This window comes from Trachypithecus francoisi, unplaced genomic scaffold, assembly GCF_009764315.1.
Source record: "Trachypithecus francoisi isolate TF-2019V2 unplaced genomic scaffold, Tfra_2.0 Lachesis_group13, whole genome shotgun sequence".
NCBI classification, from domain to species: domain Eukaryota; kingdom Metazoa; phylum Chordata; class Mammalia; order Primates; family Cercopithecidae; genus Trachypithecus; species Trachypithecus francoisi.
The window spans coordinates 117,319,999-117,347,369 of record NW_022681458.1 but is presented as its reverse complement, the minus strand read 5'-3'; the positions used below and the strand labels follow the sequence as shown (position 1 = coordinate 117,347,369).

General features: G+C 50.4%; 2 protein-coding genes and 1 pseudogene across 2 annotated transcripts in view; 1 reads left to right on the top strand and 2 right to left on the bottom strand.

The window, feature by feature from the left end:
• Positions 1 to 27,371, bottom strand: part of LOC117095273 — a 1,129,150-nt pseudogene that overhangs the window by 479,032 nt on the left and 622,747 nt on the right.
• LOC117094238 (SH3 domain and tetratricopeptide repeat-containing protein 1-like) overlaps positions 1 to 27,371 on the top strand; it is a 409,070-nt gene that overhangs the window by 65,344 nt on the left and 316,355 nt on the right. The gene's annotated exons all lie outside the window — the stretch shown is intronic.
• Positions 13,619 to 27,371, bottom strand: part of LOC117095267 (SH3 domain and tetratricopeptide repeat-containing protein 1-like) — a 74,886-nt gene continuing 61,133 nt past the window's right edge. Inside the window, exons 4-5 of the mRNA XM_033232073.1 lie at positions 17,758 to 17,954; positions 13,619 to 14,742 (exon numbers count right to left, since the gene is read on the bottom strand). Coding sequence (XP_033087964.1) covers positions 17,851 to 17,954 — 104 coding nt within the window. The 3' untranslated portion in view covers positions 13,619 to 14,742; positions 17,758 to 17,850. The remainder of the gene's footprint in view (positions 14,743 to 17,757; positions 17,955 to 27,371) is intronic.

The window sequence follows — 27,371 nt, the reverse complement described above, 5'->3', positions numbered from 1 at the left end:
ACAAATGAGTGAATGATGAGTGAATGGTGAGGGAAGAGTGAGTGAATGAGTCAATGAGCGAACAAGTGAATCAGTGAGTGAAGAAGTGAGTGAGTGAATGAACGAATGAGTGAGTGAATGAGTCAATAAATGAGTGAGTGTGTGAGTAAAGGGTGAGTGAATGAGTGAGTGAGTGAGTGAATGAGTGAAGAGGTGAATAAGTGAGTGAATGATTGAGTGAGTGAATGAGTGAATTAATAAGGAAATGAGTGAGTGAGTGAATAAATGAGTGAATGAGTGAATGGGTGAGTGAGTGAAAGAGTGAGTTAGTGAATGGCTGAGTGAGTGAATGAGGGAATGAATGAGTGAGTGAATGGGTGAGTGAATTAGAGAGTGAATGAATGAGTAAACGACTGAGTGAGTGAATGAGTGAGTGAGTGAATGAGTTAACTAGTGAATGAATAAGTGAGTGAATGAGTGAGTAGGTCGCTCAGAGGAGATGAGGACCGGAGCTGCCCTCTGACTGCTACAGTAGACAGGAGCTGAAGGAGGAGTCTGAAGGGTGGGATGTGCCCACTCGGTACATATACCCTGCTCCACACATCCCCAAAGAAACCCAATCTCACCAGAGTGGTCTCTTGAGAATTATTAGTAAGAACCTTTTTTCTCAATATTTCATATATGCAGGATGATTTCTTTCTTTCCTTTAAAAGGCCAATCGTTTTTTGGACTTGGAATTCTCCACTGCTGGTCCACGCCACTGTTTCTCTCAAAAGGGGCATCCCCCGAGTTGGAGAAAGAGTCATTCCCAGGAATGGATAAAAGCCAGAAGGGTATCATCAGATGGGGCAGCTTCTCCTATCATCCTCCCCTTCCTGCTTGGGTTACCCTGAGTGACTTGGTTTGGAGGTCTACAAAATGCGGACATATCAAATTTGGATAAAAGCCTAAGCAGTTGAAGAGGTTGCAGTGCTAGCAGGAAGGTCTTTGGCTCCCGGCACCCTCCTCCCCTGCAGTCTCTGCTGGACCCAGGACTCTGACTCCACCTTCGGCCTTGGGGGTTTCCTCCCTTCCTTCCCAGCCACTGAGCCGCCTTGGGCTAATCTGCAACCTCAGAGGCGCAGCCCTCCTCCTTTCCTCCTGCCTCTTCCTCTGTTCCCACTTGCCTTCTGCTTCTTTTGGGACTTTGGAAAGTCCAAGAATAAGCAAAATCGTAGACCAGAAAGCACTGCCTTCAGCCCATTCCCCTCCCACCAACTTCCCTTCAGATTCCTTGATCTTTCAAAATTATTTTGCTTTGTATCTAGATGCTAAACTTTATATAGAAAACAGGTGGAGTTGATTTCTCGGCCGAGTACAGTGGCTCACACCTATTATCCCAGCGCTTTGAAGGCTAAGGTGGAAAGATTGCTTGAGGTCACATGTTTGAGACTAGCCTGAGCAACACAGGGAGACCTCGTCTCTACAAAATTCAAAAAAAAAAGAAAAATTAGCCCGGAGCGATGGCACATCTGTAGTCCCAACTACTTGGGAGGCTGAGGCAGAAGGATCACTTGAACTCAGGAGTTTGAGATTACACTGAGTTACGATTATATCATTGCACTCCAGCTTGAGTAAGAGAGTGAGAGACTGTCTCCTAAGAAAATAAAAATAAAAAGTGCTGGAGTCCATATCCAAGCCCACAGTCAATTGCGACATGTGGATCTTTTATTTTTATAATCCTCCTCTCTTGTCTAAGTGCCAAATGACACTCCCATTGTGTGTAACTACTTCCACCTTTGTCTGGCTTCTCTTTCTTTATGTATTAAGAATCACGTTTCATAGAGTTCTGAGAAAATAAATAAATAAATCAGCTGTGTGCCGTGGCTCATGTCTATAATCTCAGCGCTTAAGGAGGCTGACATAAGGATTGCTTGAGATCAGGAGTTTGAGACCGGCTTTGGCCACATAACGAGATCCTGTCTCTACAAAAAATAAAAAAATAAAAGAAAACATTAGCAGGACATGGCACACCTGTAGTCCCAGCTACTCAGGTGGTGGAAGCCTGAGGATTGGTTCGACCCTAAAAGGTTGAGACTGCAGTGAGCTGTGATCATACCACTACATTTTGGCCTGGGTGACACAGTGAGACTCTATTTCTAAATAAGTAAGTAACTAACTAAATAAATTAATTAAATTAAATTAAATAAAAACAGGTGGAAGCTTCCCAAGACTTTGATGCGGAAACAAGTTGCCCTGAACCAATTAAAATTAGTATCTAAAAACTGGAAAGAAATGAAAGAAGAAAGTTGCATTATTTCTGTAAAGTATGAGGCCATTACAAGTTTTACTTTCTCTAGGACATTTTCTCAGTGGTGTCAACTGAAGTCCACTTCACAGAATGACTTCATCTCCTGAGCACGTTGGAGAACGATGGTTAAAGAGACTTCCTGGCACTGCCGATACTTTTAGTGTCACATGGAAGCACCGAGAGTCATCTGTGTGAAACAGGTGGTATTACAGCGAAGACATTGGTTTGTTCTTTCACGAACGTCATCGGAACATTTCCCTAATGACTAGCGTTATGTCAGAAAATAAGCGGAGAGAGATAGTTCTTTACTGGCAAATAAGTTACCCAAATTTCCCAGTTAGAAAGACAATCATGATTTTAGCCATGTCAGATGAGGTCAGATATGCCCTATGCTTCAGTGATGGAATGTTACCTCTGAATATCGATTAACAGGTATCTTCCACAGCCTGTGACCTGTCGCTGTGTACAAGCTTGAATTCATAACTACCAGCCCTTGAAGCTCCCTTGCTGCCCACGCTGGACTGAAGTGGCTCCCGACTGAGGTATTCAAGGGGAAACTCACTGAAATATTTGAAACCACCGCCATCAACAAGAATGCTCTTCCTGTGTGCCCGGATGCACACGCAGAGCGTTTTCTTTTTTCTTTTCTTTTTTTTTTTTTTGTAGATGGAGTCTCACTCTGTCTCCCAGGCTGGAGTGCAATGGTGCGATCTCCACTCACTGCAAGCTCCGCCTCCCGGGTTCATGTCATTCTCCTGCCTCAGCCTCCCGTGTAGCTGGGACTACAGGCGCCCGACCCAGCACCCGGCTAATTTTTGTATTTTTAGTAGAGACGGGGTTTCACCGTGTGAACCAAGATAGTCTCGATTTCCTGACCTTGTGATCCACCCGTCTCGGCCTCCTAAAGTGCTGGGATTACAGGTGTGAGCCACCGCGCCCGACCTCAGAGAGTTATCTTGTTAGTTGTATACGCCAGCATCTCGCAGGAGCTTTTACCTTCTTTGCGCGTCAACTTTGAGATTCTGATGTAAGCCACAGACCTCTTCCTCTGCCTGCAAGAACACCCACCCACAACCACCTGTTGACTGGTTTAGAGAACTCCTGAGCCTACAGCCACGTCCACCTACAGGAGGAGGAGTGAAGCCTAGACCAGGGACAGGGTCAGAGCTGCGGTCACTCATCCAGGGGTGGACAGCTCTGCATTCTTGGGAGGGCCCAGATACCCTCTTCACTTGGAAGGCCAAGCCCAGAGCCTAGGTGGTCTTTGAACCCAAATAGACTTTGTGGTCTAGGGAATGAGAGACACATTCACCAGGGGAAGAAATTGGGGATCTTGGTCCTGAGTTTGTGGGGCAGACTCTTGTCATTTTCCTCCCCCTTTCCCTGCCATGTCTTATTTGAAAAGAGGTCACTTCCATTTCAGTGAGCCAAGATGGAGCCACTGCACTCCAGCCTGCCCAACAGAGTGAGACTCTGTCTCAAGAAAAAAAAAAAAAAAGAGATCACGTCAAAATTTCCCTGTTCAAACAGTTGACCCTTGAACAACAGGGTTTAAACCGCGTGGGTCACTTACTTACACATGGATTTTCTTTCACTTCTGCCACCACTTAGACAGCAAGACCAACCCCTCCTCCTCTCCTCCCACCTCTTCCTCCTCAGCCTACTCAATGCAAAAATGAGAAGAACCTCTATGATGAGCCACTTTATGAATAGTAAACACATTTTTGTTATGATTGCTTTCCTCTAGCTTACTTTACGTAAGAATAAACTATACAATACATATAACACACAAAATGTGTGTTAACTGACTATCTGCGTGATCACTGAGGATTCCACCCAAGAATAGGCGATTAGTAAGTTCCTTTTGGCTAGTCAAAAGTTATTGTCCGAATTTCAACTGTGTGTCGGGTTGGTGCCCTTAATCTCTGCATTGTTCATGGGTCAATTGTATTGCTTAAGAGATGGTCATTGGAACACTCTTTAGGGGCTATTTCTTTGTTTAAAAAAGTTTTTGCCACGATGGGCCACTCATTTAGGGCCCTAGGATTCCTCACTTCTGAGCTCCTGCTGCCATAGACCAAGTGCTGATCATTTTTGTTGCTCAACGTACTTGTCACTTCCATCCATCACAGGACCCACGCTGACTTTCCAGGAGCTGCTCCTTCCACTGCTTGTGATCCTGAGGGTCAGCACGTCCAGTCAGGCCAAGTAGCGAGATCAGTTCTCTCCTCTGCCCCAGTTCATGGATGGGCACAGGATGCAGGTGGTGGGGGTAGTCCACCCGGTTCCTGCTAATCCCACTGGATCATCAGGTGGGGAGAGTCAGCTTGCATAGTGAAACCAAAGAGAGCCGCAAGATGGAGAGTGAGAGTCAGAAACCAAGAGAGTGAGATACACACACACACACACACACACACACACACACACACACACACACAGAAAGAGAAAGAAAGAGGGAGAGTGAGAGGGACAGAGAGAGAGAGAGAGAAAAAAAGTCAGAGAAGCAGAGACACAGAGAGACATAGAAAGATGGAGAAAGAGATGAGAGGAAGAGAGAAACAGAGACACACACAGAGTCCTAAAAAGAGACAGAGAGAGACAGAGCAACCAGGAGAGAGACACTGAGAGGGAGAAACAGAGACAGACAAAGTGAGAGGCAGAGAGAGATGGAAAGAGAGATGAGGAGAGGGACGGAAAGAGAGAAGCAAAAGCACAACATTCCTTGAATTGCTTCTCCCTGAAGTCACCATTCTATTTCTGCACTTCCAGTCGCCACCAGAAATCTTTCTAAGTCACCTGTCCTCCTTCCTTCCTCAACTTCCTCACGCACTCTTACTAAAACCTCCTGAAATCTGCCTTCCCAATGACAACTCCTCCTTGAAATGTCACCACTGACTTCCAAACAACCAGCCAATAAAAAAGGTTTTTAAAACAATGACTTCCACCAGTTACTCAGTTTTACTAACGGTTATGGTGCTGTTTCTTAACACTTCTCTCGAAAATCTTTCTCTTTGTTTTTTATCTCTTTGCATGAATTCAAATGAAAATAGAGCACATATTATAGTGAATATAGACTCTACATGATGTTTTGTGCATACCTTATTATTAGTGATAAACACTGTATAAGTAATTTATTTTTGTCATTTCTTTCTTACTATGGTTTGAAAGTGTCCCCCAAATTTCAAGTGTTGGAAACTGAATCCCCCATGCAGTAGTGCTGAGGGGAGGGATCTTTAAGGGGTGATCAGGTCATGAGCGTTTCAACCTCGTGAGTGGACTAATGTTGTTATTGGGGGAGTGGGTTCCTTATCACAAGGGTTGGTCTGTTACAAAGGTGAGTTTGACCCCTCTTACTCCTTCATGCTCTTACCCTTCCACCTTCCTGTGGGATGACACAGCACAAAGGTCCTTGCCAGATGCCCAACACCCCTTAACCTTGTAGTTCCCACTTCCAGGACTGTGAGAAGTGAATCTCTGTTTTTGTAAATTACCCAGTCTCAGGCACTCTGTTAAGAGAAGCAGAAAACAGGCTAAGAAAAAATGTTTTAGGATCCTCTTCCCTCACAGTTGCAGTGAGAAGTTTATAGGTTTGTTTTGCTTTGTGGAAGATAGAATGCTAAATAGTAGGCATAATTTTGAAGGTTTCTCTTTCCATCCAAATATTTGATTCATTTTAAAATTTCTGTTACACTGAGTTATTGACTGTCATGTGCGTCCTTGTGCAGAGACCACCAAACAGGCTTTGTGTGAGCAATAAAGCTTTTTAATCACCTGGGTGCAGGCGGACTGAGTCTGGAAAGAGAGTCATCGACCGGAGATAAGGGTGGGCCCATTTTATAGGATTTGGGTAAAGGAAAATTATAGTCAAAGGGGGGTTGTTTTCTGGCCGGTAGGAGTGAGGGTCACAAGGTGCTCAGTGGGGGAGCTTTTTGAGCCAGGATGAGCCAGGAAAAGGAATTTCACAAGATACTATCATCCCTTAAGGCAAGGACCGGCCATTTTCACTTCTTTTGGGGTGGAAGGTCATCAGTTAAGGGTGGCACGGCATTTACACTTCCTTTGTGATTCTTCAGTTACTTCAGGCCATCTGGGCATACATATATGTGCAAGTCACAGGGGATGCGATGGTTTGGTTTGGGTTCAGAGGCCTGACGTTGACCTTTGCTTCTGATGCCTCAGAGACGTCTCAAAGAAAACCACGGAGGAAACCTCAAGTGTCATGTAGTCTGTCTTATCTAAGTGCCCTCTGGACTTCGAGAAGGCTCTTTCTGTGAACCAGAGAGCTAACAATGTAGCCCAGCTCAAGACACTTTCTTGGAAAAGCTTTCAGAACATAGCCATTCCTGAGGAGCATCACAGCGTTTAGACTTCACAACAGGCACCAGAGAGCAGTCAGAAGGCCATGGAATATTTTGCCTGAATTCCTTCCAGCATTGTGTTCCAGGAACCTTGAAACTCCCTCTCCCTCCACGTGGGTCTTAGGTTTCGCTTTCCAAACCCAAACAGACTTGTTTTTAAACAATCCCCAGGAAGATGATGTCTTATCATTATATATAGTTGAATTGTAAATCTTCTAAATTCAGAAAGAAAGAGTATGGAAATAATTCAGAAGCCCTTGAGTTTTTAGCGAGAAAACTCTGCAGTGAGGGGGGGACTCTTTATGTTGCGAATTCCCGGCGTGGTTCTTCCACACACGATCCTTGCTTGTGTCTCTCTCCAAGCCTGTCTGTGAATAACCCACTCATCCTTCCAAGCTCAACTAAAACGCCATGTGACAGAAACAGTCGGTTCAACATCTATCTCCTCCTCCTCTTCTGAATAAGGCTCCACACTAAATGCTTCATTCTCTAGCTGTCTTTGTGCACCCATGTGGCCACGTGGGTCCACTCTGGCCCATGTGATATAAGTAGAATTGTTGAGCAGCAGGACGTCCAAAAGGACTCCTTAAAAGGAGCCAAACTACTGAGTATGGCTTTTTTTTTTTTTTCTTTTTCCTGCTGCTTTGAATGCAGCTGTGATTGCAGGAACAAAGCTACTCTCTTGGGGCATGAGGTGATCTAGAAGATACAACCACCTTCAGTCAAAGTGCCTGAGGGAATGATAGGAGAAGCTGGACTCTCTGATAAGATCACAGATCCAGTGCCCTGGGGAGGATTGCCTGCCTTCAGATTCCTTTCATGTGAAAAGACAGACCTTTATATGTGTGAGCCTCTGTTAGCTTGTGTCTTCTGTTTTATGCAGCCAAACTTAACCTTAACTGCCACACACCATCTACTTATATTTTATGATGCTCTCTCTAACCTCTTAGGTAATTGTGTCCCCCCAGAAACCTATGGAGAGCTGAAGGGGTTTTAGGATCTTGGAATCCACCCTCCTCCTTTGGTACAAGAGGACAAAAGCCAGAGAGCAGTGCGATGGCTGAGGCATGCGAGTGTAAACCAAAAGATACCTGAGACTGATCTCAATCCATGTAAAAGTTAATTCTGCCAAGGTTAAGGCCATGCTTGGAAGAAAAAAACACGGAATCACAGAAACAGTCTGTGGCCTGTGCCTTCCTCCCAAGATGATTTTGAGGGCTTCAGTAGTGAAAGGGGAAGGGTGGGCTGAAGAGGAAGGGTGGGCTGGAGGGAAGGGTGGGCTGGAGGGAAGGGTGGACTGGAGGGGAAGGGTGGACTGGAGGGAAGGGTGGGCTGGAGGAAAAGGGTGGGCTGGAGGGGAGAGAGGGAGCCTGTGTTCTTCCTCAGATTGCGAGAGAGCAGATGGGGAATCATCAGTTATGTCTTCATCTCACATGTGGTAAATCAGTCCTTTACATAAGATAAGGTGAACATAGACCAGCTTCCTGTGGCGATATGTAACCCTTTATCTGTAGCTATCTGCTTTGGAACAAAAGGAAAGGCAGTTTCTTGCATGATTCAGCTTCCAGCTTAATGTTTTTTTCTTTTTGGCTGAGAATTGGGCTCCTGAGGCTTTATTCTTCCCTGCAAACTCTATTGTATGTGAAAATTGTTGTTCGGGATCTAAAGTTGTTTACTTACTCCAGCTACATCCCTTAGCTCAATTTCCATTTGGAGTGGCTTCTGGAAGGCTGGAATTGAAATCCACCAGGGCCCATTTCAAGGTGTTCCCAACATCGCCTGGGAAAAAGGAGCCCGAATGCGCTTGCCTGTGGATGCAGGTCAGTCATCATAACGCACAGAAACAGCGTTGACCTCAGCCTGGAGCCATTGTCCTGAAAGGGGATTCTTCCCAGCTCGGGCCTGAGACTGATCCCTGAGAAGCGGCCGCTCCATCCCTGAACCCTTCCTGCTTGTGTCTCCTCACTTCCTAGTGATCACGGCATTCAGGCTCAGAATGCTGCAGGCCTATCCCACTGGAAGCTGCCGAGGTGCTTCCTACCACACAGGACGCCCGGCACAGCAGCAAGATCAAGGGACCAGCAGGGAAGAGGCTGCAGTCATTTGGGGGAACAGCCTGAAAATCACCTGGAGCCTGGTGGCAGGTGGTCCCACCTCCTCTCTAATATTAGGTCCCAGAGAAAATGACAATATGAACAACTCATGTCACCATTATTAGCAGAATCTTTTTCTTCTTTCCTTAGTTTTTTGTCATTAAATTGAGCTCAATATGCCTATTTTCTTTTTTCTTTTTTTTTTTTTTTAGAGAGAGTCTTGCTGTGTTGCCCAGGCTGGAGTGCAGTGACACGATCTCGGCTCACTGCAAGCTCCATCTCCCGGGTTCATGCCATCGTCCTGCCTCAGCCTCCCGAGTAGCTGGGACTACAGGGGCCCGCCACCATGCCTGGCTAATTTTTTGTATTTTTAGTAGAGACGGGGTTTCACCGTGTTAGCCAGGATGCTCTCGATCTCCTGACCTCACGATCCGCCTGCCTCGGCCTCCCAAAGCGCTGGGGTTACAGGCGTGAGCCACCCTGCCAGGCCTATAGGCCCATTTTCTGCTTTTAATGCCACCAATACATGAAAGTCCAGAACTATTTCTGTAAAAAAAGTTTCATTTTCATTATTTTATGTTTCATTACATTAATTCTATTATTTTATTCTCTTTGTATTTTTTAGAAGAACTTCAGCGTGAGAGGGGCTATGCCTGCTGCCTTGTGGCTGCAGAAGGAGAGAGGAGCCTCTCTAAAAAGGGGTTACAGGAAAGCCCTGAGGCGAGATACTCACTTCAGAGGGTTCAAGACAAGGACACTCACTTTGTTCTGTGCGGTGTGGAGACAAGGGTGAGCGCTCCTCAGTGGCACCAACTGATTCCCTCTTGTCCTCAGCTGCCAGTGCCCTGGGACATGTCATTTGGACAAAACCCTTTTCCATGTCCTGCCATCCATTCCACGGAGGCAGGAGAAAGGGGTCTGGAGGCAGGAACATAAGGCCGAGTCACCCTGACTTTGGAGAACTAAATCAAATGGAAACTCTTGGGCTATGAAGGAAATATCCTCTCCATTTCCACAGGGCATCCACCGAGTACATGACTTTGTCATTTGACTTCATCCTCTTCATTTACATAGGGTGCACACCAAGTAACCAATGGAAAGCTCTAGAGGGGATCTGAACCCCAGAAACTTCAGTAACAGGCTCCCTGTGCTCAGGCGCTCCCACCCTGTGGAGTGTGCTTTCATTTTGCGTCAGTCTCTGCTTTGCTGCTTCATTCTTTCCTTGCTCCATTTTTGTGGTGTGTCCAATTCTTGGTTCAAGGCATCAAGAACTGGGACACCTTCAACCAGTAACATTACCTTAATATCTTGGTTTAAAACTGAATTCTGCTTTTCATCTATTCACCTAGTTTTTAGAAAATGACAATGAAATACAACTTGGAACTTACCACAGCTTAATACGAGGGTCACTATGAGCTATACAACAGGTTTGATGTTTACAAGTTTGCAACATTTTTTATTACTCTTTCATTTACAAACTACAGTAAATATTTTATTTTTTATATTTAATTATGAAATATATGACACATAAGAGTCTATAAAATTTGGGTGGGCACGGTGGCTCATGCCTGTAATCCCAGCATTTTCGGAGGCTGAGGCGGGTGGATCATTTGAGGTCAGGTGTTCAAGACGAGCCTGGCCAATGTGGTGAAACCCGTCTCTACTACAAAAATACAAAAGGTGAGCTGAGCATCATGACAGGTACCTGTGATCCTAGCCACTCAGGAGGCTGAGGTGGGAGAGTTGTTTGCACCCAGGAGACAGAAGTTGCAGTGAGCCGAGATCGTGCCGTTACACTCTAGCCTGGGCTACCTGAGCAAAACTCCACCTCAAAAACAAAAAAATAAACAAAACTGAATGCATAATCCGATAGATTAATAATTGCACTGATGTCATCATCCATTCGCATCGAGTGTCTTGAAAGACTACAATATGCCCTTCCTTGATCACCTGGATCTTCCTTCTTCACCCAGACATAGGACTAACGTGTTAATGTTTGTCTTGCTTTTCATAAGCTTTATCATTTCTGTGTGTATTATTAAGCAATGTCATATATAATGGTTTGTGAACTGTATATGGAATAGCAGTGCATTTTTCAGCAATTTCCTTTGTTCACTGTAATTTTTCATTGTTAATACTTCTAACCGCAGTTCATTTTCACAGCTGTATCATATTCCACAATGTGACTATGGCAGTCTTTTTCTTTGATATAGGTGCATTTCGATGGCTTTCAAGTGTTTTCTATTTCTACAATCACCCCCTAAATATTCTTGTCCCGTATGTGTCTCTTGGAGAAGATAGTGCAAGGGCATTTCTGGGGCAGACATGCCTGAGAAGGCAAGTGTGAGGCCACAGAGGGCCGTGCCTAGCTTTTTATGAAGCACAGTTTCTTTTTTTTTTTTGAGACGGAGTCTCGTTCTGTCGCCCAGGCTGGAGTGCAGTGGCTTCATCTCGGCTCACTGCAAGCTCTGCCTCACAGGTTCATGCCATTCTCCTGCCTCAGCATCCCGAGTAGCCGGGACTACAGGTACCCACCACCACGCCCGGCTAATTTTTTTGGATTTTTAGTAGAGATGGGGTTTCACCATGTTAGCCAGGATGGTCTCGATCTCCTGACCTCGTGATCCGGCCGTCTCAGCCTCCCAAGGAGCTGGGATTACAGGCGTGAGCCACCGCGCCTAGCCAAGTTACAGTTTCTTAACAGGAGCGACAGCAGTGGATACTTTGCCAGTAGTTGATCTTTTCCAACTTTGGGATTTTTGTGGCTCTGCTGAATTTGTTTCTTGAATTATTGGATGTATCCACAGTACTATGTTTACTTATGTTTTGTAACTTCTGGAACACCTGCTCTCATTGGATAAAACTTCCATTAGGGGCCTCAAACCCAGTGATCCCTAACTGGGAGCAAGGTTCCCCAGGCAAAGAAAGCAGCCCTCCCTAGGATGCTGGCCTGGCCATGTCCCAATGGACATCAGTCCTGGAGCAAGAGGTCCAAGGCAGGGAGTTTCACCCCCCATTTCACCAGGTGTGGTGACATTTCTGGGTTCCTAGCCTTCAAGATGGGATTTCTTCACTGTGCCACAGTGTGGGAAACCGAGGCACAAGGCCAGTGAGCAGTAAAGAAAGAAAACTTCTGTGACTAGGAAACGTGTCACTTGCCCAGCACAGCCGCTCCAGGATAGCACCCTTTGGGATGTACCGTTGAGCTGTTCCTGGCACGTGGCATGGCACTGGTGTGGAGGTCAGCAGCTTGTGGAGTTGGGGGAGGGGGGGTTGGCAAGAGCTGGTAATTTTGGACCCACCATGGGGAGGAAGGGGACACTGGCCCTTTCCCCACACCTTGGGCACAGCAGCAATTTTCTTCTCTGATGTGTGTGGGCACCAATGCCTATGTGGGTGTGGGTGCGTCCTCCCCTTTTGTTGATGAAGAACCTTCCTGCAGCCATTGGGGTGGGTATGGGCACCACACGTGCCTGGCAGCAGGGTGGTGCCTGCGGAGGCTTGGCTACTGTATGTCTCCCTGCCACTTCCCCAGGGGAAGCAGGCCCTGTGCCCTAGTGTCCCTCATATCCAGTCCCTCACATTCTTCACTTGGCATCTCTCTGCCTGATTCTCCCAACTCAGCCCCTGCCAGGTTTCTCCAAGCCCTGTGGGCCCTGGGATGGGATTAAAGGAGGCAGCAACTGTGCTGCCTGCCTCTGCCTGAAGTCAGGGATCCCTGGCCCCTACTGGCATCTGGTGGGCAGGGTAGGTGGGGAGGTCATGGGTCAGCTTTTCCACTCCCTAGCCTGCACTGGCTAAGTCACCAGGTGTAACTGGCCTGGAGGCTGATCTGTGTCCTCCACAGTCCCTTGATGCATTATATTGAAGCTAATCCTTGTGTGAATGACTTGACCTGTTGTTACCGCCCAGATGAAACCAGAACCGGAAGACTGTTGCACTTGGACCCAGAGCCTGGGGCTGAGGCTGCCGTGACCACCCTGTTCTCTTCCTTCTGGGATCCCCAGGAAGCTCCCAGAACTGAATGATCCCCATAAAACACAGTGTCCAGGATGGGAGGGCTGGAGGTCAACTCCCCCCCGCCCCTGCCACCACAACCAAGAGGCCCCCATGGAGGTTGGCCCTGAGCTGTGGGTCCCTGTGGGATGCAGGTTCCCACGGATACTTCAGGGGGTGAGCATGGGTCCTCCTGGCTGACGGGAGCCTGGTGGACACTGGGTGTGTGGGGCCTGTGTAGGTGGGTTGGACAGCACTGGGCCTAGCCAGGGAGCCAGGGACTGGTGTGGCCAAAGTGGGTAGCAATATGTTGCCAGAACAAAACTACAGTGCAACCAGCCCAGCTGGTAGGGAGAAAGAGGCCTGCCTAGCAGGACCATCCGCCCCTGTCCTGGCCCCAAGCCCAGACTGCCTGCCTGTACTGGACATTGCCTGGTCCAGGAGGCCTGGGCATGTGGGTCAGGGGGTGTGTCCCTGGGTTCCAGACGTTGGTGGACCCTTGGGAACTGAGCATCCTCTGGGCAGGAGGAGGGCCCGCGGTCCACTGTTTGCATGTGCCCCTGGGGGTGTGCCCCCACCCCAGCTTCTCAGCCCGCACGGGGACATGGCCACGGCTCCTCACCTGCTCTGTGGCTCCAGCTCTGAACAGCTCACTGGTGACTCTGACAGCTTCCTCCTCAAAACATGGGTCCTCGTCTGTGGGAATGGGGTGTCCCAGGCCCCCTGCAGGCAGGAACCCACCCCCAGCTCCTCTGCTGGGCTCTCCTGGGCTTTCTTACCTACTGGCTTGTGAGAGCCGGTTGGCCAAACTTGGTGTGCTGTGTTTATCTTGGGCTCTTTCTTAGTGTGTGGTTTCTGTAACTACTGATGTGTAGATCTTCTATATGAGTTTTAGGTAGAGAATCTTGCCCAGCCAGAGGTTCCCCCATGCCAGAGAGCCTCGACTTTGGCGCCCCCGGGCTGGTCCTGCCTGTGCTCCGCTTGGTGTGAGTGTTGAGTGTGATGGATCCACGTAGCTACTTGACCCCGCATCTCCTTCCTCCTTGTTGCTGAGGCCAGTTCTGTTCTCTCTTTCTCCACCTGAACTGCATCTGAAGCCAAGATGAAGGATGAGAAATGGCTGCTAAGAAGGACCCTCCTGCAGCGAATCTGCTGTGAGGAGGCTGCGCTGGCCCAGCCTGTCATTTCCTTCTCTAAGCTCATTCCAGAGGTCGGCCAGGGGCAGCCTGTCCCTGCCTGCTCTTGTGGCCCGTGAATCAAGAATGGATTTTATATTTCCAAATGGTTGAACAAATCAAAAACTAACACTTCATGACACTGAGAAGCTTCCACGTCCATAAGTAAAGTTTGATGGGGCTGCAGTCATGCCCATCTCTTTACAGGCCACCTGCAGAAGGCTGCTGTGGTGCAGCCATGGCAGAGTTGCGTCCTTGAGACGAAGATCAGTTGACAAAGCTGAAAATACTGATTCTTGGCTCTTTAGGGAAACAGTTTCCAGTCCCTGGTTTAAGGGCTGTGTGGCAGGACCCCAGGATCTTGGTCAGCTTGTTCCTCACTCAGGACCTGCTGTGGCCTTCGCTAGTATGTCTGCAAAGTCTGCCTGCTATGGTACCTCTCATGGGGGCGCTGAGCTCTGTCGTGCTAGATTTCAGGGTGTCTGCCTCATGGTCACCTGTGTCACCAACAGAGACCCTGTGGCCAGATTCAAACTAGCAGGAAGAGATGGCCTCTGGCAGCAGGGATACCTTTGAGCTGAGCTGCCACCCACCCTGAGGTGGTCCCATGACACCCACTGTCTGGGTCAAGGTTGAGGCAGGGCTGGTGTCCTGAACTGCCCTGCGATGTGGATCGTAATAGCTTGGGGGGAGAGGCGGTTGCTATGACTCCCCATATCGTGGGGAGTGCCTCACCCCCTGCGATGTGGATCGTAAGAGCCAATTACTCCCCCCTGCAATGTGTGTCCATTATTAGCAGTCTCTTTTGTTCAGGATAGTAGGAACAATTTCACAGGATGCGTGTACACAGCCTGCGACAGAAGAACGAATACCAATCTGCACCTCCGGATATTAGGAACCATATCACACAGCAGGTGTATACCTTTTAGGAGATTTGGGGTCATGTCCTCCTGTGTTTCCCTGAATATTCGGAGACACATCACAGGGCGGCTGTGCACCCACTACTCTCTCGGCAGGAACATCATACTTTACCTACTGGAAATGAGGAGCAGTATCACAGACTGGGTGTCAAGCCACCGTCATATTGGAAGTAATATCACGCTCTCCCCACAAGTTATGAGAAACAATATCACAGGGGGGTGTGTAGCTTCTCCGGTAGTGGGAGTAGTATCATCATCTCTTCCTTTAGATGACAGGAACAATATCACAGGGTGGGTGTATACCACATGTGTTTTTGGAAGCAATGTCATTCTCTCTTCTTCTAGGTTTTATGACTCATATCACAGGCGGGGTGTACACCCCTTGTTATATTGGATGGAGTCTCATCCTCTTTCAACTTGTATCTTTAGAACAATATCCCATGGGGCTGTCCATCCCTTCAATATTGGTACTAAGACCATCTTCTCCTTTCCTGGATATAGAAACAATATCACAGGAGGGTGCACACCCCTTGCAATATTGGTAGTAATATCATCTCTCCCCTGTGGTTATTAAGGACAAAATCCCAGCTGAGAGTACTCCCAATATCCCAGAAGGTGCACACACACCTGTGATGTAGTTCCTAATATCCAGCGGGAAAGTGGCTGATTTTACTTTCGATATCGCAGTGGGTGTGCACCGCCCCCAACCCCGGGGTATCGTTCCTAATATCCAGGCGGGAAGAAGATGCCATGGCTGACAGTATCGAAGGGGGTGGACAGCTCTTCAGTGATATGGTTCCTTATATCCAGGGGGTGAATGGATGATATTACTCCCAATAAAGTAGGAACCGTACAGCCACCCTGGGATTTTGTGGCACACACGAGCAGAGGCGTGAGAAGGCCCCGAGTCACCGCAGCTGCTCATCCAATGCCCCCCGGCCCAGCCGAACACTGGACGCTGTGCTGGGTGCATGGCTGAGCCTAACATCCTTGCTCCCAGTCTGAGGGACCTGGGACTGAACACGGACCACAAAGGTGGCCCGGGCTGTGGCAGAGGGAAGCCCAGAAGCCTGTGCGGGGCCCAGGAGGCCCCTGACTCAGCCGGGGGTGGGACGCAAAGGGCTTCCTGAAGGGGTGGGGGCATCCTAACTAAACAGGAAGCAGCCAGCCAAAGCATATGTCTCTGCGTGTGCCTGTGCCTGTGCGTGTCTGTGTGCCTGTGTGTGTGCGCGCGCCTGTGTTTGTGTGCCTGACTGTGCGTATGCCTGTGTGCGCGTGTGCCTGTGTGTGTGTGTGCGCGCGCCTGTATGTGCGTGTGCCTGTGTCTGTGTGCATTTGCTTGTGCATTTCCATGTGCCTGTACTGTGTGCAGCAGCTAGTGAGTGGCAGGCTGACCCAGGACACACCTAATCCACCCTAGTTCAGGGCTCACTCTCACGTGTAGACTAAAGGGGACCCCATTTTAGAGGCAATCGGCAAGGATGCCCATTTACTCCTGCCTCTCCGCCAGCCTTCCAGGCCCCATCCAGCCCAGCTTTCTCTCCCACTCCTCTGGGCCCCGGGTCCAGAGCCTCCTATACAAGGAGGAGGGTGTGGCCTTGGAAAGACAGCCGCCCTTGGGGAATTCCGAGGGAGCCTCCCTGTGGGAAGCTGGCCTGGGGTGACAGCACCATCAGGATGAGGCCCAGAGGGCTGTGCACGAGAAGGAGGTGAAGGAGGCCTCTGCCCCTCGACCCCAACCATGGACTTTGGCCTCTCAGGTACTACTTAGCCCTTTCCTTCCTCCTGGGCAGGCGGAGTGGGCGGCAGGCTTGACCAAGAGAGATACAGGGCCACTTCTGGGAGGCCCGTCCCTTGGTCCCAGGCCAGCACCTGAGCGGTGAGCAGCGTCCCTCTGGGCCTGACACCTGGCACCTCCCTGTCTGGCTGGGACTTGGGAGGCCACAGGGACCGCTTCTGACCACCAGGTGTCGCCAGCACTGGGCGGGAGCCTCGTGGGCAGCCCCAGGCCTGTGGTGAGGGATACGGGGCGGGGTCTTAGGGCTGCCCCAGCTCCTCATGTTGTTCTAAGGCCCCCAAGATCTCGGTCCCTGGACTGGAGCGCCCTGGCCCCTCAGCCCATAAGGAGCACTGACACAGTGCTGGTGTGATGCAGAGGAGGGGCGGGTGCCTGCTGGGCAGAGGGTGGAGACACCCCAGGTCTGAGTCTGCCAGTCCCAGCTCTCCACCCCTGCAGGGCTGGGGCCAGAGGGAGCACAGCACCTCCCCTCGAGACAGACCTGACCCAGCAAGGTCTCAGCCTGGCTGGCTGGGGCCCCGCCCCACTGCACCTGCCGTGAGCTGGGGCTCCCTTGTCTGTGAACCCCATGGTAAGACACCAGTCCCACCCCACCCTTCCTGGGTGTTGTGAAGATTCCAGGTGTCTCGGGACTCCAGGAAGGAGTTGCTCAGTGCAGGCTGGCACCCTGGGCAGGCTTCCTAGAGGAGGCACCGGGATTTGGGTTGGATCTTGCAACGTGGATTCAATGTGAGGATGATGCCGTCCTGCAAAATGTCCTTCTCCCGACCCTGTTTTCTTTGTTGAATGTAACTTGACACTTGACTGTCAAGACTCAGTTTGGTGTCACCTCCTCCAGGAGGGTCCCCCTGACTACAATCCCCCTTCTTTACCCAGAGGCCACCATTGCCCGCTCATGTGTCAGCCTCCCTGGTTGAGACTGAGTTCTTGAGGGTGGGGTCTGGCCAGCTCGGTAGCTGGGTTGTATCTGCGAACCTTGCCGGCTCCTCTAGCTGGGTGCAGAGCTCCAGGGAAGCCACTGGGCCATTCCTAAGGAAGGCTGGAACCCAGACCCCTGGGGTCTGTGGAGATCCCACTCCAAGGGGGCCGGGAACACCGAGAGCCCTGCCCCTCCCCACCCACCTTCAGCCCTGTCCCTCCCCATCCACCTTCAGGTCGTAGAAGATGATGTCACCGAGCACCAGGTACACCTTCACTGAGTAGAGGGTCTCCTCATCGAACTCCAGCGGCGAGTTGCAGAGCTACAGGGCCTTGAGGTAGAAGTGCTCCGCCAGCTTGCCGTGGCCCAGCCGGTGGTGCAGGGCGGCCAGCCGGTAGTAGGCCACGCGCTCGTTCAGCCGGTTCCCTGGGGTGCAGGCCAAAGGGGCAGGTGTGAGGACGTGGCTCCCTGGGGCAGTCACGCACAGGCCCCTCAGGAGCAGGTATGCAGACCCCGGGCAGCACCTGGCTTGCCTCCAGGCACCTGCGGTCACCTGGGCAGCTCTGGCCAGTCCCTTCCGGGTTCCCAGACTCACTTTCCCATCTGTAAAGCAGAACTAATAAGGCCTGCCCCTGTCTACTGTGAGGCTTTGGCAAAGTAGGGCTTGGATGGCCCAGCTCTGTGCCTACACATAGCCACCTGCCTTTGCTCACTGGTTTTAACCAGCGGAGCCCAAAAGCCATGCAGTCCAGGTGCTCCCGGGCACCCTGGCTCCATGCAACCCACAGACATGACATGCGACTCCTCCTGGGTGTGTCACGATCAGAGCCCCTTACCTTGGGGAGTCACTGCGTGCCTGAGCTTCAGGTCCCCCCACAGTTGCGCAAACCCAGCTAGGCTGTCTCTGATGTCCTCCCCTTTGCAGGGCGAGTGCCGTGGAGCCTGCATTCAATGCATTCCCACACAGCTGCACACCTACTCTGTACTGGGCCCCAGGGCACAAGGCGCTGGGGCATGCGGCCCGCCCAGGGTTCCCTGTCTCTGGAGGACAGATGACCTGGCACAGCACCAGGGGATGCCCGGCCTTAAGGGGCAGGCTGCTGGAAGGGGAACTGGGATTTCATCAGCCAGAGAGTTGTGTGGTTGATGAAGGTGGAAAGGGCACAAGACAAAGGGAATGTGCCACTCAGCCTGGCACCTCCAGGGACCGAGATGCCTGGCATGTCTGGAAGGCAGAGGGCACTCTGGGTGGCCCTTGTGATCAGCAGCGGGAAGAGACAGAGGAAGCAGAGCTCAGCCAGGCAGGGAGCTCTGCGCTACGTGAGAGACCTTGGGCTGTGCTCCACGGCCAGACAGGGAAGCCAGCTGGGCAGATCTGCCTGCCTGGACAGGAGATGGGGAAAATCCAGCAGCTGTTTCAGCTCCTGCCCTGCAGACATGGAGGCTCGGCTCTGGCAAAGTGTGGGTCCTGGCAGGGCGGGCGCTCAGGGGACTTACCCAGAGTGATGCTGAGTGCTAGGGCCATGTGGGCAAATTCCAAACCCTCCTGGGGCTCCTTCAGCATTGCCAGCAGTGCCACCGGCTTGTTGCACAGCTGCAGCTCACCTTGCCGTTGCCCGTAGTCACTGCCAGGGGCAGGACCCGGTCCTACCACACAGGCAGGTGGGGTCAGGCTTCCCCCAGCACCCACCTTGCCCAGCGCCGTCCTCAGAGCTCAAACATGTGCTTGGAGCTTCCCACGCCCCAGTGACCCCTGCACCTCCACACAGCTCTGTGCTCTGGGATAACGCACAGTTCAGACACCCAAGTTGGGGGCTGAAGAGTCATCTGAGGCCCATCCAGCTACACCTGGCAGCCTCAGACCAGCCTCTCCCACCGGGGCACCGGGGGTCTGACTGGGGGGAGCCAGCACTCCTCTCTGCTCTAAAAACACATTTATCTGTGCCCAGAGCTGAGCCACACCGTGAACTCAGAGGAAGGGAGAAGCCGTCCCCGTTTCGGGGTGCATGCAGATCTGGGCGCTGGCCCTGGGCCTCCCTATGACATGCTGTGTATCCTTTGACATGTCCCTGTGCCTCTCTGGGCCTCAGTGTCCTCATCTGGAAGATGGGGACAGGACTTCCCACTCATGGTTGCTTGAGATCATCAGGTGAAAAAGGGTAGAGCCACTGTCATGTCCAGACACGAGCGTTTCTCCCAGGCAGGGGCACTGTCAATATCATTCCCGGTGAGACCACTGGGAAACTAAGCATGTGCATGGGTGGCCCTGCCTCCAGGTGGGAGGCCTCTGCCCTGCCACACCTGTGCCTCAGCGCTCCTCGTGCCCCCCCTGAGGCCCAACCACCTCACCTGGTAGAAGAACACGGCTTTCTCCCGCTCCCAGGCCCCATTGAAGAAGATGTCTCCAGCTGCCTCAAACAGCTCCATCCCAGGTTGGGGTCGCCTGTGTACAGGAGCACATTCTGTGCCACCTGAAAGGAGGCAGAAGTTCCCTCAAGACCCACACCTGGGAGGTGGCCACGCCCACCTTCACCAGCCTCCTTCCTCTCACACACTGCAGGTACACCTGAGCATTTTTCAGACCTATGCATTAGGGCTGCCCCACCACTGGCATGAGGACAATGAACTGATGCACCTGAGTGCCAGGAGGTGACTAAGCAGCTGCAGCCCAGGAGCCCAACACCTGTGAATCCTACCACCAGGGCTAGCCCTAGCCCACCCACCCCCGCACTCAAACAGTCTCCGTGGTCCCCAGATTGCTGGGAGCCCATCCCCTGGTTCCTTTCTGCGTTGCCACATCCCTGTCGCAGCTCAGGGCCACACATCAACAGTGTTTGTGGGTGGGCCTGGTCCCCTCTTGGCCATGAGCTCTTGATCCTTCTCCTCAGCTCAAGGAGGTATACAGCAGGTGCTCAATAATGAAAGCTTCACCAGGCTCGTGTGCTTCACAATTTGTTCCAGATCACACTGTGTTTGGGAAAGCCTCTGAAAACAGCCACTATGATAGATTCATTTTGTAAGGAGATGTGCCACGTGTCGCCTGGAGCAAGTTCTCCTGTGTGTTAACTGAGTGGTCTCATTCTTTGAGCAGGTGCTGTATAACAGCAGGTGCTAGGCACTGTGAGGGGCCACACCTCTGCCCTCAGGGAGAAGATGCTGGCCACTGGGGGAGAATGTGAGGGAACCAGTTGGAGGGAGGGAAAAGGCACACAACAGGTGCTCAGCAGTGGCTTAGGAATGAGTAGATGGATGGATGAATGGATGAGCAGATGTATAGATACATGGATGGATGGATGGGTGTGTGGATAGATGAATGCTTGGATGGATGGATGGATGGATGGAGAGATGGATGGATGGACAGATGAATGGATGGACGGATGGGTGGATGGATGGGTGGGTGGGTGGTTGGAATGATGTGTGTATGTCTGCATGTATATATGGGTGAGTAGATAATGTGTGGATGGGTGGAGGGTAGATGATGTATGTACATATGGATGGATAGATGGTGGATAGATGAATGTATGGATAAACAAATGGACACGCAGATGAATGGAGGGATGGATTAATAGATAGATTGGTGGGTGGATGGATGAATGATGCATGGATGGACGAATAGGTGAGTGGATGGATGGGTGAAAGGATGGATGATGGAAGGATGGATGGATGTTGGATAGATGGATGAATAGATGGGTGAATGTATGATGGATGGATGGAAGGATGAACAGGTGAATGGATGGATGATGGAAGGATGGATGGATGATGGATGGATAGAGGAATGGATAAATGGATGGATGGATGAATGGAAGGATGATCAGGTGAATGGATGGATGATGGAAGGATGAATGGATGGATCGATGGAAGAACAGGTGAATGGATGGATAGACGGGTGAATGGATGGATGATAAAAGGATGTATGAATGATGGATGGATGAATGGACAGACGGATGGATGGATGGATGAACTGATGAATGGATGGATGATGGAATGATGGATGGATGGATGAATGGATAAATGGATAGATGGATGAATGGTGGATGGATGGAAGGATGAACAGGAGGTGAGTGGATGGATGATGGATGATGGATGATGGAAGGATGGATGGATGATGGATGGATGGATATATGGATGAATGGATAAATGGATGGAAGGATGAATGATGGATGGAAGGAAGGAAGGATGACCAGGTGAATGGATGGATGATGGATGGATGGGTGATGGACGGATGGATGAATGGATAAATGGATGGATGGATGATGCATGGATGGATAAGTGGATGGATGGATGGATGGATGGAAGGATGAACTGATGAATGGATGGATGATGGAAGGATGGATGGATGGATGAATGGATAAATGGATGAATGGATGAATGATGGACAGATGGAAGGATGAACAGGACGTGAGTGGATGGATGACGGAAGGATGGATGGATGATAAATGGATGTATATATGGATGACTGGATAAATAGATGAATGGATGAATGATGGATGGATGGAAGGATGAACAGGTGAATGGATAGATGATGGAAGAATGGATGAATGGATGGACAGACGAACAGGTGGATGGATGGTGGCTGAATGGAGGGATGATAAAAGAATGGATGAATGATGAATGGACGAATGGATGGATGGATGGATGGATGGAAGGATGGATGGATGGATGATGAATGGAAAGACGAACAGGTGAATGGATGGATGATAGAAGGATGGATGGATGATGGATGAATGGAAGGATGATCAGGCAAGTGGACGAATGATGGAAGGATGGATGGATGATGGATGGATGGAAGAATGAACAGTTGAATGGATGGATGATGGAAGGATGGATGGAAGGATGGATGAACCCGTGAATGGATGGATAAAAGGATGGATGAGGAATGAATGCATGGATGGATGAGCAGGTGAATGGATGGATCATGGATGGATGGAAGATGGGTGGATGGATAGAAGGATGAACAGCTGAATGGATGGATAATGGAAAGATGGATGGAAGGATGGATGGAAGGATGGATGGATGGATGGACAAACAGGTGAATGGATGAAGAGATGAGCAGATGAAGAATGGATGGATGACGTTTGGATAGAAGGATAAACAGTTGGATAGATGATGGAAAGATAGATGGAAGGATGGATGGATGGACGAACTGGTGAATGAATGGACGAGCAGGTGAATGGATGGATGGACAGGTGAATGGATGGATGATAAGAGGATGGATGGATGATGGATGGATGGACGGAAGGATGGATGATGATGGATGGATGGATGGATGGATGGATGAACAAGTAAACAGATAGATGATGGAAGGATGAAAGGATGGGTGGATGGACAGGTGAATGGATGGATAGATGGGTGAATAGATGGATAAGAGCTCACTGCAGCCTGATCAGAGCTCACTGCAGCCTCAACTCCTGGGTTCAAGTTATCCTCCTGCCTCAGCCTCCTGGAGTAGCTGGGACCACAGGCAGGGGTCACCATGACCAGTTAATGTTTTTAGATTTGTAGAGACAGGGTCTTGTGCTATGTTACCCAGGCTGGTGTGGAACTCCTAGGCTAAAGTCATCATCTCATTTATATGGGGCCAGGCAGTGGCACATGCCTGCAATCACAGCACTTTGGGAGGATGAAGCAGGAGAATCACTTGAACCCAGGAATTCCAGACCAGCCTGAGCAACAGAGGGAGGTCCTGTCTCTGCAAAAAAATTTAAACGTTAGCTGGGCATGGTGTTGTATACCTGTGGTCCCAGCTACTTGGGAGGCTGAAGTGGGAGGATCTCTCGAGCCTAAGAGGCTGAGGCTGCAGTGAGCCATGATCGCACCACTCACTCCACCTGTCTCCAAAAAAAAAAAAAAAAAGAAAAAGAAAAATGTTAGAGCATCATCCATATTAAAGACAGGTATTGTCTTTTTGAAAATTTAATTACAGTTATATAATGGACATGTAAAATGTCCAGTTTGAAAGTTTGCAAAATATATAACTCTAAGTATTCTTACCTTAAAATTCTGATTCCTACCTAAGATATCGCATACTATTTACATAAGTATCACAATGCCTGGACCACAACTAAAAATGTGTACGAGGGAGAAAATTGAGCATGTATGCCTATTAATTAAGGTATATTTCTCCCTTATTGCATAAAAAAGTCATCACGGCAAACCCCTGTGATTGTATCTAAAGCAAGCCTACAGTTTTACCTCTCCGTATTATAAAATGCAAGGCTAAAATTCAAATACTAAATATTTCCTGAAGCCAAGGGTAGTTTACTTAAAATAAATGCTTAGGGTCTTTATCGAAAATATGAAAAAGTTAGCTACTTCATAGCCATTCCAATCTAAGTTCAGCTTTTTCTTTTTTAATTGACACATAATTGTGTACTGTACATATGTATGGAGTACACATAGCGATGTTATAATACATGTAATGTATGTGATCAGCGTAATTAGCATATCCGCCATCTCAAACATTTATCATTTCTTTGTGTTGGTAACGTTCAATACCCTTCCTCCAATTATCTGGAACTTCATATATATATATATATTTTTTTTTTGAGACAAAGCCTTGCTCTGTTGCCCAGGCTGGAGTGCAGTGGTGTGATCTCAGCTTACTGCAACATCTGCTTCCCAGGTTCAAGCTATTCTCCTGCCTCGGCCTCCCTGGTAGCTGGGGTTACAGGCACCCACCACTATGCCAGGCTAATTTTTGTATTTTTAGTAGAGACGGGGTTTAACCACGTTGGCCAGGCTGGTCTCAAACTCCTGACCTCAGGTGATCCACCCACCTCAGCCTCCCAAAGTGCTAAGATTACAGGCATGAGCCCCCGGGCCTAGCCTGAAACTATATATTCTTGTTAACTATAGTCATCCTATGTTATAGAACACTAGAACTTATTCCTATCCAGCTATAATTTTGTATCCTTTCACAAATTTCTCCCTATCTCTCTCTTCCCCCACCCTTCTCACCCTCTAGGAGCCTCTGTCTACTTTCAAATTCCATGAGATCCACTCTTTTTTCCTTCCACATAAGAGAACATGTGCTGTGTAACTTTCTGTCCCTGGCTTATTTCATAATATCTTCCAGTTCCATCCACGTTGCTGAGAATAACAGGACTTCATCCTGTGTTATGGCTGAATAGTACTCCACTGTGTATCAAGACCACATAGTCTCTATCCATCATCTGCTGTTGGACACGGAGGCTGGTTCCATGTCTTGGCTATGGTGAACAGTGCTGCAGGAAACACAGAGGTGCAGATGCCCCTCCGACACTGATTTCCTTTTCTTTGGGTATCTACACTGTAGTGGGACTGCTGGATCACACTGTAATTTCCTTTGCAGTTTTCTGAGGAATCTCCATACTGTTTGCCATAGTGGGTGCCCTAGCTTACTCTTACTCTTTTTCCTTTTTCTCTTTGAGACATAGTCTCACTGTTGCCCAGGCTGCAGTACAGTGGTGCGATCTCGGCTTGCTCAGTGTAGCATCCGCCTCCCGGATTCCAGTGGTTCTCATGCCTCGGCCTCCTGAGTAGCTGGGATTACGGGCGCCCGTCACTGCACCGGGCACATTTTTGTATTTTTTTAGTAGAGATGGGGTTTCACCACGTTGGCCAGGCTGGTCTTGAACTCCTGGCCTCAAGTGACCCGCCCACCTCAGCCGCCCAACAGTGCTGGGACTACAGGTGTGATCCACCGCTCCCAGCTAATTTTTGTGTTTTTAGTAAAGACGGGGTTTCACCACGTTGGCCAGGCTGGTTTCAAACTCCTGACCTCAGGTGATCTGCCCGCCTCGGCCTCCCAAAGTGCTGGGATGTCAGCGTGCGCCCCGCGCCCAGTCAGCTGCTCTAGTGTACAACCCCCTACAGTGTGTAAGAGCTCCCTTTTCTCCATATCCTTGCCAGCACTTGTTATTTTTTGTCTTTTTGAAAATACTCATCCTAACAGGTGAGATGATACCTCACTGTGGTTTTGATTTGCATTTCTCTGATTATAAGTGATACTGAGCATTTTTTTCACATATTTTTTGGCCATTTGTATGTCTTCTTTCAAGAAATGTCTGTTCGGTTGGGTGTGGTGACACAAACCTGTAAGTCCAGCACTCAGAACGCTAAGGCAGGAGGACAGCTTGAGCCTAGACCAGCCTAGGCAGCATAGGGAAACCCTAGCTAAAAAAAAAAAAAAAAAAAAAAGAAGAAGAAGATAAAAGAAATATGTGTGTCTGCTCAGCTTTTTGACCTCCAAAAATTAAGAGCCCATTTTGGAATCAGACAACCTCCCTGATTCAGAGACAATCTGTGTTTGGTTCTACTCTGCTACTTCCTATGTGACTTTGGGAAGTTCCCTTAGCCACTTTGAGCTCAACTTCCCCAACATTAACCAGGAATAAGTACCACCTGCCTCTGCTGGTTAACGCTGAGGACTCAAAGGAGAACCTTCACAACACCACTTCACAATGCCACCTGGCGGAAGCCCCTCAATGCGAGGATTGTAGGATCATCTGAAGCTAAGTACAACTTTCCTTTCCACTGTCCCAGGCTCACTCTGCAGGAAGCCATCATGCGGGGCCAGGAAAGAGCCCCCACCCAGAGTCACGGACTCCCTCGTCTGAGGGTCCGCGCAGTCCCCTCGGTGAGTCTGGCGAAGCAGCCTCACTGCGAGGGAGGGCGGGGAGGGCGTTGGAGTCTCCACGCTCGGTGACCCGGACCCCGTTCCATGAGTGGGTCCATGTAGGGCCCACTCTGCCGCACGCGGGGACCAGCCAGGCCGCGGAGGACCGGGCAGAAGCCAGCGACGGGGTCCATGCAGTCCCCTCCGCGGCAGACGCGGGGAGCCGGGGAGCAGTGCGGACCGGCCAGCACCCGCAGGGCGCCCGGGACCCCCGCGCTGGCCCACGCGGTATCGCAGCAGATGCGAAGCCCCCGGTGAAACCCGAGGCGGAGACAAAGCCCAGGCGCACGGACCCGGGATCCCGACCCCGGACCCTGCATAGCCCAGCTCGGAGCCGCCACGCCCGGCGCAGAGACCCCCGCCCGGTCCGGAGACCCCGTCGCCCGTCGCCCAGTCTCACCTCGGGCCGCCGCCTCCCAGCCCTAGCTCCTCGCCGCGGTGCCTGGGCCGACTAGAGCGCAGCTGAGCAGCCGACAGAGACGCGGTAGCCTCAACAAGGGAGCCCCTGGGCGGGGCCGCCGCCGCCGCCGCCTCTTCAGCCCGTGTTCCCCGCTCAGGATCCGGCTCGGATCAAGGAGCTGCAGCTGGCGCTTGGCTGAGGCCGGGAAACACACCACGCTGGTGTAGAGGGCCCCGCCCGCCGCCCGCCGCCCCGCCCCCAGCGGAGCCGGGCGCCCAGTCAATGGGGAGCGAGCTGTGCAGAGAGGGGGGTGGGCTTTAGGTAACGGAGGTAGGGTCGGGCGGCGCTGGGACTGGGCATGCAGGGTCTCGCGAGAGGACCGGAGCCAAGAGCTGGCCGGATCCTGGCCTCCTACAAGACCCAGCTCAACGTCCACCTGGAGTCTGCTCTACAGGACACGCTTATCTCAGGCCCAGAACTCAGGCTTTTAGGCCAGAGAGGGAGAGACAGGCTTGCTTTCCATAAAGGGAACTGAGGTCCAAGGAATAGGATTGCCTGCTGCCCGAAGACACGTAGTCCCATTCACTCGTTCACCTTGTCATTCAGCAAACATTTGGAAGCACGTATGGTAGGCGTTAGGAGTGAAGTAGTGCCGGGCGCGGTGGCGGCGCCTGTAATCCCAGCACTTTGTGGTGCCAAGGCAGGGGGATCACTTGAGGCCAGGAGTTCAAAACCAGCCTGGCCAACAAGATGAAACCCCATCTCTGCTAAAAATACAAAAACTTAG